The sequence below is a fragment of the Carlito syrichta genome, unplaced genomic scaffold (genome assembly GCF_000164805.1).
Source record: "Carlito syrichta isolate Samal-C Ts95f unplaced genomic scaffold, Tarsius_syrichta-2.0.1 Scaffold308098, whole genome shotgun sequence".
Lineage (NCBI taxonomy): Eukaryota > Metazoa > Chordata > Mammalia > Primates > Tarsiidae > Carlito > Carlito syrichta.
The window spans coordinates 16,114-27,845 of NW_007252194.1; the positions used below are offsets into that span (position 1 = coordinate 16,114).

Below are 11,732 nucleotides of genomic sequence, written 5' to 3' on the forward strand. Positions count from 1 at the left end.
CTCCAGTCTGGGCGACAGAGTGAGACTCCAACTCAAAAAAAAAAAAAAAAGATACATTACATGGCAATACTTCCGCTGCTAAAATTTAAATAAATATGCTCAAATTATTCCTTTTAGTACAAAAGTCAAAGATCAGGTTATACCTCTGTTGCAGGACTGTGAGGATAAGGATATTTATGGAGGTTCTTATTCCCCTCCTAATGGCACATATTATTACTATGGATAGAAAAGCAAGAAAAGACAAAACTTAAAAAAAAAAATAGTCGCTCACACCTGTAATCCCAACAATTTGGGAGACAAAGTGGGAGGATCACTTGACCCCAGGAGTTCAAGACAAGCCTAGGCAACATAGCAAGACCTTGTCTCTACAAAAACAAAACAAAACAAAAAGCCAGGCATTGTGGCACACACCTGTAGTGTAGTCCAGGGGGTTGAGGCTGCAGTGAGCTGTGATTGTGCCACTGTACTCCAGCCTGGGGAACAGAGTGAGACCAGCTCAAAAAACAAAAAAAGTGCTTCTAGTTTTTAAATGAGTACTATCTGTCAAGGAAATGGAAAAATAAAAAAGAATAAGGACCTCTTATTAGAATCAGGAAAATTCTTTTCCAAGAGGTCCTATCAATAAATATAAAGTTGTCATAACTTCATAACTTAAGGTCCATTTCCTAACTGCTACACATATGCCAAATTTGGCAAATTAGAGGAACAGTTAATAGGATGCCAGTTTTGAAATGACAGTAAACAAACTTCTGCAGAAAGCAATGATTATGCAATGATGGCATATTAGTATTATTTATGGTACGGTCAACCCTCCACATGCGTGGGTTCCACATCCACAGATTCAACCAACTGTGGATCACAAATATAGTTAGGACTATGACGGTTGCATCTGTTGTGAACATGTGCAGGCTTTTTGCATGTGATTATTCCTGAAACAGTACATTGCAACAACTATTTACATAACATTTACAGTGCAGTAGGCATTATAAGCAATCTAAAGATGATTTAAAGTGTATGGGAGGATGTGCATAGGTTATGTGCAAACACTATACCATTCAACATTAGGGACTTCAGCGCCCTTGGATTTTGGTATCTCTGGGAGTCCTGGAACCAATTCCCTGTGGATACTGAGGGATGACTATAATTATTATATTCATTATCAGAACTTATATTTTGACGTGACTTTCTGTCTTTCCTAAGTCAGTTTCCTATGTATTTTACATACACAAAATCACAGACTGTTAACATGGGGTGGGGACACATCTTGACAAAGTTTACAGAAGAGGCAACTGAGGTTCAGAGAGGTTGTAACTTGCCCAAGGTCACACAGCTAAAAAGTAACAAATCTGGGACAAGAATATAATTCCAGGTGGGATTCTCCCCTTCATCATTTAGGTCTTAGAGGAGAGTGAGGATGGGGATGAATGCTCAATTTCTTTATACCTCTCCTGTTGGGGGGTGCTTACAATCATAGCAGGAGGGCTCTGGTCAGGACTCTTCTGAAGAAATCTGTAAAACAAGTACTCATCCCGAAATTCATACTCGTTGGTAATATGCTGGATGACTCCCCCTTGCACCAGCCTGTCTCCGTAGATCACAGCTTCCCCACGGTCGGAGGCAAGGCCAACTTCAATCAGCCAGTTCACCAGGTCGCAGCCACAGAAGGTCCCCGCAGAAGTATTGGCACCACACCTGTATGTCAAAGGAAGGATTCACCCACATGTTCTGTAAATCTGGTATCATCAGCACTGCATGGTAGAGGACAAGCAAGGAAAGACAGAAAGAAGGAAACAAGGAGAGACAGCATGATAGTTACAAGCATGGCAGGAATGAGACTGCTCTGATCATAAAGGGTTTGTTAACACGCCTGACCCCAGAAAGACCCAATGGAGAAAAAGGAAACATGCCAATAATGCTTGTGAAAGCAGGAGTGCTTCAACAATAACAAAAAGGATGATATAGACAAACTATGTAAATTCATTCACAGAGAAATATTTTTTTTTAGCAGCATGGCCTTTTATGAGCAGATCCATCCCACATATAGCTGAATATTACATATTTTATAACTTATACTCTTGGTTATACTGAGCAATTTGTCTCAGGGACATTCAATGTTTTTCACAAGCTCTTGAGAAGTGGTTCTTTTCAGTAAACTACTCAGCATGACTTTCAGCTCCATATCCCTCATATATCCATATGCACTATATACATCACTGTACCCCGAGTAACCTTTCTCCTTGCCCTCAACACCCAAGCCAGTCCTCATGTGCCTGGCAGCAATCTACTTCATTAGGAAGCAAGGGAAGTAGAAGTGAGATCCATCTTCAGACCAATCTACAATTAAAAAATGTACTTTGATTATGAATCTACTTTTTGATTATTTAAAATCTGTCTTCCTATGATGGAATATTACACTGCCATAAAGGACAACATTATGGATTTTGCAGTGGCTTGGATGGATTTAGAGTCTATCATGCTCAGTGATCAATCACAGAGACAAAGAACTGAGTACTACCTGCTCTCACTCATAAGTGGATCCTGAACATTTATCATGATACTGTAAGAAAGGGACTGGCAGTAATGGGACACTGCCAGAGGAGGGACGGAGGGAGGGAGGGGAGAGAATATAACACCAAAGAGGGTACCTGGTCCCAGACCAGGTGGAGTGAGGACCGATGGCAGGCCCAGGCCTCACCTGTGCGATGACCACTTATATACCTAATCCTGAATTGTACCCTACATCTTTAAAATAAAAAATAAATAAAATAAAAATAAATAAAATTATGCTGCCCATCAAAACTGTACTGGATTAAAAAATTTGGTGCACATACATGATAGAATATTACACAGCCATAAAGAAGAACAAAATTATGAACTTCACAGCAACTTGGATGGATTAGAGTTTATAATACTTAGTGATTATCAAGGAAACAAAAAAACTGAGTACCACATTCTCACTCATAAGCAGACTCTGAACATATACCATAAAACTGTAAGAAAAGGATTGGCAGTAGCTGGAAACTGTTGGGGAGGGGGACATAACATTATAAGAACCAGGCAAAGTGGGGACCAAAGGGAGGCCCAAACTTCACCTGTATAATGACCACTTGTATACTGAATCCTGAATTATACCCCATATCTTTAAAATGAAATAAAATACATTTAAAACAAATATGTAAATAAAATAAAAACCTGTCTTCCTCAGACAAATGTAGGGTGCCTTAAGCAAATAAACAAGGGAAAGAGAGATTCAGGAAAAAAGAGAAACAATGACATGAATTCTGTACATTTTCATATGAATGTGCAATAGACAACATGTATCTGTCCACAAGCACCATTCAAGCGGTGAAACCTAAACTGCTTGGCAACAGGAAACAGTGGATGAAAATCAAGAGAAAATGAGAAAAAGGCAACAAGAATCTAAGAACATTTCACCATAAGTGAATATACATTAGAGGGTATATAAGAATTAGGGAGGAAAAGGTTAATACACATGCAATTTTTTCTCGAGAACATAAAATCACAATACTGAACATCAGTATTTCATTTAGTGATGTTTATGATATTTAGTGATATTTATGAATGTATGCCTTGCACCTGGAGATGTATGCCTTGCCCCTACAAACATCACTTTCAACAAAAACCTGAATTTACAACCTGCGCCTGAGTCCTTTTCCTGCTCATGGGTTTTTAGTCCTTCTATCCCAGACACCAACTGAACAATACTTGCTTCCTGATGACTGTGATCAGGTAGTTTTAACAACAGCCCGGCTGTGCAGCTTGGCTGTGCAGAGCTGCAGAGAGTGTGCAGGCTGCCGACCCGGGGAAGGTCAGGGAACAGGCCAGCATACTCCTGTCTAGGCAGCGCCCATTCAGCCATCTGAGTTCAGGGCAGTCCTGACAGTTGGCAGTCACCATGGGCCTGGCAGAGCTAACATGGAGTTCTTTTTTGTAATTTTACAAAGCAGTTTTAAGTTGTAGAAACTATCCCTAGATGGTACTTGGAAATAATTGTGACCACCCCCTTAAGGATGGGAAACTAACTTTTCTTCGTAGTTAACTTTCATTCTTTCCTCGCCTAGAAAGAAGGCTAGGCTCGTCACAGACATTCTGTCACCTAATTCTAACAACCCTGAGAGTCAGATATTTTAAAGAAGAGGAAAACTAAAGTTCAGAGAACAGAACTTTTCCAGTGTTACATAGCCAATAAGTGGCAGTTCAGGAATTGAGTTCTAGTGTTAGTCCATACCCTGATATAGATAATCCATTCTCTATACAAGGTTATCCTCTGATTATAATGCCATATATGTTAAATATAATGGCCTAATACATGCACATAAATCATCCTCAATAGTAATTTTTGGCCAGGCGTGGTGGCTCATACCTGTAATCCTAGCACTTTGGGAGGCTGAAGTGAGAGGACTGCTTGAGGCCAGGAGTTTGAGATCAGCATGGGTACTATAATGAGACCACATAACTACAAAAATTAAAAAAATTAGCTGAGCAAGGTTGCATGCCCCTATAGTTTCAGCTACTTGGGAGACTGAGGTGGAAGGATCACCTGAGCCCAGGAGGTCGAGGCTGTGATGAGCTGTGATTGTACCACTGCACTGTAGCCTGCGTGAGGGAGTTAGGCCTTGCCTCAAAAAAACAAAACAAAACAAAACATTTTCAAACTTTCAGTTGTAGACATATTTATATTTTGTTCTCATTTTTATGACAACCCAAAATACTGGCACTATGACATTTCTTTATTCAAAGTTCATCATTTCCTGCTATATACTTCATAACTTGGGGATTAGAAGAATAAATATCATGTCAAAGTCTGTAAGATTAGGACTTGAGGTGAAATATAAACAGCAAAATTAATTCAGAGGAAGAAATTTCATTTTATTTTCTTGACAACAGCATTAGTAATATGAAATAACTTATCACCAGGAGATGGGAATATAACACCACTTCTAAAATCCAATATATCTCAAAGTTTTGTGAGACACAAATAACCAACTTGAAGTGAATGTTAATATTCTATGATACTTTGGCTCATTCTAAAGTGTTCATGTTCTATATGAAAATCAAAATTTGTATGACTTTTAAAAAATATTAAAGTCAAAGTGATGTGGCCCTTTTATATGCCAATTCTTAAACTATATACTGACCTATAACTCTTTTAACTTTGACATGTATATGTGTTATTGAAAATAATCATGTAGTTGGTCATGGCCACATTACTTAGCCTATTACATCCCAAAATTAATCATCTAAAATATAATTACCTGTGGTTGTTGATGTGGTTGTATCTAAATCTGTCATCTTGCTTTTATTATTTGTTCCATCTGTTCCTTTCCCTTCTTTCTTTTTTTCTGTTTCATTTTGAATTTTTTAAATTAACGATTCTCTTTAATCTCATTGTTAGCTCATGAGCTATATATCCTTATTGTGTTTTTAGTGGTTGCTTTAGGGTCTTTTTTTTTTTTGAGTTGGAGTCTCACTCTGTCACCCAGACTGGAGTGCAGTAGCTGCTCCCGGCCACTGCAGCCTCCACCTTCTGGGCTCTGGCGATCCTTCCACCTCAGCCTTCCAAGTAGCTGGAACTACAGGTGCGCGCTACCACACCCGGCTAATTTTTGATTTATTGTAGAGAAGAAGTCTTGATAAGTTGCTCAGGCAGGTCTCGAACCCGCAGGCTCAGGCAATCCACTCACCTCAGCCTCCCAAAGTGCTGGGATTACAGGCTGAGCCACCGAGCCCAGCTGCTTTAGGGTTTGTAGTACACAACTTTTACCTATCACAGTCTGCCTTAAAGTGAATTGTACCACTTATATAAAAGTATAAACTCTCACAAAAAATATATATATTTAATATATACATAATCAACTAGAATCTGTACCAGCAATTTGCTTACCTTCTTTCCTTGACAATGTTTCGGATACAGAGGTCACGGTGATAATGGATAAATTGTTGACAGGTCATTTTTATTTCCTCAGAAACAGGAGAATCCCTGTTTTCTGCTGTTTCTTTATTATTCCATAGGAATTCAAGTCTGAAAACCAAGAGTTAAGGAAGCCATTTTTAAAGAGAGAAGAGCACTGAGAGGGAATCTTTTCTGCCTTATCACCCCAACAAAATGGTTGCTCCAAAACTGTCTACAACGGCGGCCCCCAAACCCCAGGCCACGTGGCCTGTTAGGAACTGGGGCACTCAGCAGAAAGTGAGCAGCAGGCAAGCGAGTGAAGCTTCACCTGTATTTACAGCCTGTTCCCATTGTTGGTATTACCAGAACTCTGTCATCTGTCAGATCAGGGGCGACATTAAATTCTCATAGGAGCCCAAATCCTATTGTGAACTGCACAGGCAAGGGATCCAGGTTGTGCCTCCTTATGAGAATCTAGAGCCTGATGATCTAATGTGGAGCTGAGGTACTGATACTAGTGCTGGGGAGTAGCTGCAAATGCAGATGAACATTAGCAGGGAGGTTTGACTGCAAAGAGACCATAATAAATCAATTACTTGCAGACTCATATCAAAGCCCTATCCGTGAGTAGCAAGTGAGTAAATGTACTTCAATTGTACAGCTGCATCTGGTGACAGGCTTTAGGTCAGAATTCGACACTTATTTTAGTCTGCATGTGGCCTGCCCATTACTTTATTTACCACTTCTGTCTGTGCCTCTTTTTTTAATGGTTAGTTGTATAATGATTTCAATGTATATTACAATGTAATAATAATGGAAATAAAGTGTATAATAAATGTTATGTACTTGAATCATCCCGAAACTGTCCCCCACACCCAATCCATGGAAAAATTGTCTTCCACCAAACTGGTCCCTGATGTTAAAAAGGTTGGGGACTGCTGATCGGCAATACCCGGACATTACTCATCTCTGAAGCAGAAATGTACTTATTCTGCACTCAATTTCCTATTCAAAGTAGGCTGGGATGGGGGACTTAATCATTTTATAAACCCCTCTGGACATGCTTGACCCATTTCAATTTCTACCAATAAGAATAAGTGTTCCTTATTTTATATTCTACTGTTTTGAAATGCAACAATAAATTAGAGATGAAGTATTTTTATGTAATCATTTTTCTATCTCAGTACCACAGAGACAGACAACAGGGTCTGGAGTACAGAACAACTCTGTTTCTGCCAGCCCAGATGATCAACATGATGAAACTGATAACTACGTTCCATGACGTTCCTATTTTGCTCTCTTCCTTCATGAGAGGATTCTAACCATGAGAGCAACTACATCTTAAGAAGAAGAAGAGGAGGAAGAGGAAGAGGTAGGAGGAGGAAGAGGAGGAGGAGGAAGAGAAGGAGAAGGAGGAGAAGGAGGAAGAGAAGGAAGAGAAGTGACCGTTTACTGGGTGCTTTTCACAGAGCTGGTAGGGTAAATTCCATGAGCACTTCTAGTCTCTACTAATTTTGACTCTGAAAACAAATGAGCAAGTATAAAGATTTGCCCCTGCCTCTTCCTCCCACTCCCAAGTTGGAGCATTCCCACTTGTTATTTTTCATAAAGAATTCCTGATCTTAATTCAAAGAGGCCCTTCACTTAGCTAATATCAGGCCAAAAATCTAGAAAGAAAAATTGAGTTTTCTATAAGTTGTCAGTTTAATAGAAAGAGAAATTGTGTTGCCAAAGGAAAAAGACAATCAAATATAGACCTTGGGGGCATACCACCTGCTATTTCCATTTCTAAAGACATTTTCAAGTTTCATTTAACTTTATGTAGTTAATGGCATAGACAGAAATCAGTGTCCATCAATTCTTGTTAAAATGCAAATTACAATGCTGGATCTATAATAGTTCTTCCGATATTTTTTTTCTGCAATCATTTACAACAAATATGTGAATCAACAGATAACCTCTGTGGCATTTAGTGGTCTCCCAGCAGTTACTAAAGATTTACAAATCTCAGTGCCTTAACAGAGTGTTTTTGTCATCACATTTACGGATACAAATTTATTTCAAAACTAAATTTACCTTCTTTTGAAAGGCAGGATGATTAAATGTTTATCTAATCCAAAGATTCCAAAAGAAATAAATCCCTGGGGGAGAGGAGGGAAAAGCAAAGTTATTTTTTTCTGAATAAAATAAAATATTAAGACAGAGAAATTAAGGATGCCACCAAATTTCGTGTTTGAGGAAGCGAACCTATAGTGAGAGGAGCAACACTGGAAATAGAGCAGACAAAGTAGGACCTCCAAATTCAGTGCCTGGAGGCAGACATGATACTTTGCTCCCTTTTCCCAACCATTGTGTCCCCGATAAGATGGGTGATACGAGACTGGGCTGAGTAGCCACATTTGTCTGATAGCTTACCGAAGAAAAATGAAAACATTGAAAGGCTAGATGTCTTTGTTTCCCCCTTTTTATTTATTTTTCCCTTTTAAAATTCAATTCATTCTTTTATATTTTGGGGACTCGTTATGTTGCCCGGGCTGGTCTTGAACTCCTGGCCCCAAGTAGTCTTCTCACCTTAGCTTCCCAAAGTGCTGGGATTACAATATTTCCTACTGTGCTTTTTTTTTTCTGTTAAAATTTCACACATTATATAATTAACAAGTGTTGTAGTATCTAAGTATAATGCAGTAATTGAACAGAATATATGTAAAGTGAAACTGACTAGTGGTTAGGGGAAGGATCTGGGGGTCATGAGGCAAAATGGTACCAGACATCAGCCACAGATCAGGATGATTTAGGACTGTTTGGGGAGACAGGTTGGGAGCTGCCACTTGCAGCACACTAGGTGCCAGTCAGGGAGGTAGAATGGAGAAATAAAGTACATGAAGGACCTAAAATTCTTCACCCCCAAACAATAAACAGTCAGTGGGAATGATCTTACTGCAACACCTCCTCAAGAGGAAAGCAGGATGGGAGGGGGTTTTGTGTTTCTCTCGCTCATTTCAACCACTTCAGCCATAAGCTGTGTGGGAAGCATTTTACATGCCATTCCTGGCCTTAGCCTCTGCCCAATCCTGGAAGGCTCAGATTGGAGTGGAATTTCTGAATGCCAAATGCCAACTGTGACTATGATATTTCACCTTAATATTTTATCGTTGTTGGCTACGAAATCAGATCTTCAACAGGATCACAGAGTGAGATGGGTATCAAGTAGCTCTTGGGGCACTCATGTCTGTTTGTGATAAACTGATTAAGGTCACCTGTCTCTTTGTTCCCACCGTAATGGCCACACTAACTGGAAATAGCTCAAGGACTTAATGTTAGGAAAAAATTTGCAGGGGCATCTCTTGAGAAATGTTAAGTAACCCATATGGCAAATTATTTTAGACAGGCAATTATTTTAGATGGATTTAATAGGCAAACTCAGTGGTTTCATATGCTATTTTTTGACCAGATAATCCACAGACTAATATTCTCCAACTAAAAAGTAAGGAGTTAAAATATCAAATATTGAAATTTACACATAAAAATATTTTCCCAGTATGTAAAATGTCATTTAGTCTTAAATATCCATTTTAATAGTGATAGAAACATAGACAATAGCACCCATCATATTATTTCTTCTTGGAATTGTAATTTCCTAATTTCTACACTGAGGGTGCCAATATCAACTTTGCAGCTATTGTCATGATGTTTACATGAGATAATGAATGTAAAATACTTAACAATAGTTGGCTCAAGGAATGGTAACTACTGTCCCTAGCCAACATTTATCTATACACCACATGATTTTTTTTTTTAAGATTTAAGTATCAACCAGGTGCAGTGGCTCACGCCTATAATCCCAGCATGTTGGGAGGCCTATGTAAGAGGATTGCCTGAGTCCATGGGTTCGAGACCAGCCTGGGCAACATGGTGAGACCCCATCTCTAAAATAAATTTTTAAAAGTAGCCATGTGTGGTGCATGCCTGTAGTTCCAGTTACTTGGAAGGCTGAGGTCGAAGGATCACCTGAGCCCAGCAGGTCGAGGCTACGGGTGGCCATGAGTGTGCCACTGCACTCCAGTCTGGGCAGCAGAATAAGACTCCAACACACACACACACACACACACACACACACACACACACACACACACACACACACTTTTAAAAAAAGATTTAAGTATCTGTTGTTTTTAAGAAACATCAAAATGTAAATGAAATGATGGTTATCAATTAAAGCAGCTAAATTAAAGGCTCAGAGAGGGCTAAGTTATTTTCCCAAAGTGACTTATTCGGATCACAATACAGTTTAAAAACGACTTAGGACATCTTGTCCCTGCTTCAGTTATCATTCTTTACCTCAAAACCAAAGCAGAGACTGATTTGTTATTTCTGATGGAAGCACTCAGTGTACATTCTGATGACTTCAACCAATATGAGAATTTGTCTGCACGAGGAGACAGGCAGCAGCTGTCAGCTGTCATACATACAAGCAGCTGGCAAGCAAGCTAAACCCTTTTGATTTAAACAACATCCGACACCCCTCCAATCAACCCACCCAGAAAAACAAACACCCCTCTAAGTTCTCAGTAAATAAATACCTGGCCAAAGTTAAACACAGCACAGAAAAACTGTAACTCAACATACAGTCTTCCAGGCTCTTGGTTGAATAGCCACCATAAACAACTGGAAAGGTTCTGGAAAGAAAAGAAAACAGAGTACTTTAAAATGGAATAAGCTAATCATTTCTCTCCATCCAGAGCACAGTACAGTAACTCACTCACCTACTTAATGATTAGAGGGAAAAAAGACGAAAGGGAAAAACACCGAGAGAATACAGAGGCTTTGTCTTTTTAACAAGAGGTTTCACCCTCTCCTCCTGACAGATGTCATTCAAACAGCATCTATTCTGATCAGACTTGAAGCAAGAAGACATGAGCCCTAATACAGAAGCTTACATAACACATCAGGACTGCCGACTTGCCCAAGACAGGACTGATTTTAAAATGAGTTCTACATAATGAAAACAATTACATCACCAAGCAGCAATTCTTGGCAGCATTTCCTATTTTTTTAATTTTTGTTCTTCAACAGCACTTAAAGTGATGCTGGCTGATACCAACACTATGTAATGAGCATCCCAGTGTGCAAGGGTTTATTTATAGGTTATATGGTCCATCTTCCACCTTGGACAAGTTACACTTGCAGCATCTCAAAGAATTACATAATCACAACTTGATAATTCACAGAGAGGACATTTAGTAATCAAAGAAATACACGTTTTTGTTGTTGCTGTTGTTATTTTTGATCTGGAGTCTCAATCTGCCACCCAGGCAGGAGAGCAGTGGCAAGCTCACGGCCACCCCAGTGTCGACCTGCTGGGCTCCAGTGATCCTTTGGCCTCAGTCTTCCAAGTAGCTGGAACCACAGGCACATGCTACCATGTCCGGCTAATTTTGTATCTGTTGTAGAGATGAGGTCTCGCCAAGTTGCCCAGGCTGGTCTTGAACCTGTGGGCTCACGCAATCCACTCGCCTCAGCCTCCCCAAATACTGGGATTACAGGCTGAGCCACCGAGCTCTGCCAAAATACACGTTTTTGTTTTTGATTTAAAATACAGGACTGTTTATCACTTGTTTATTATCATATTGAGAAATCTATGGCATATATCCCGGAACAGTTACTCTGCAGATCTGCACCATCTTTTTAATTTGCCTACATGTACCCCATCCCCTGAAATATGGATATAATAATATGGTACATGCTTCCAACTAACAACAAGAACTAAACAAAATGACCTAGAAAAGTAAAAACAAAAAATATTTTTGTTCTCCTATTG

The 11,732-nt window shown here is 39.4% G+C and overlaps 1 protein-coding gene across 3 annotated transcripts in view; it reads right to left on the reverse strand.

Annotated features, from left to right (window-relative positions):
* Window positions 1-472: 472 nt before the first annotated feature.
* The window catches only part of GPR155 (G protein-coupled receptor 155), a 57,122-nt gene continuing 45,862 nt past the window's right edge, over window positions 473-11,732 (reverse strand). For 2 of the 3 annotated variants that reach the window (XM_008064885.2, XM_008064886.2), the window contains 4 exons: window positions 10,495-10,590; window positions 7,991-8,055; window positions 5,906-6,043; window positions 473-1,692 (listed from right to left, as the gene is read on the reverse strand). In XM_008064885.2, the coding sequence (XP_008063076.1) occupies window positions 1,392-1,692; window positions 5,906-6,043; window positions 7,991-8,055; window positions 10,495-10,590 (600 nt within the window). In that variant the 3' untranslated portion in view covers window positions 473-1,391. Of the gene's footprint in view, window positions 1,749-5,905; window positions 6,044-7,990; window positions 8,056-10,494; window positions 10,591-11,732 lie in introns of all 3 variants that reach the window. The other variant, XM_021715967.1, reaches the window with a different exon arrangement.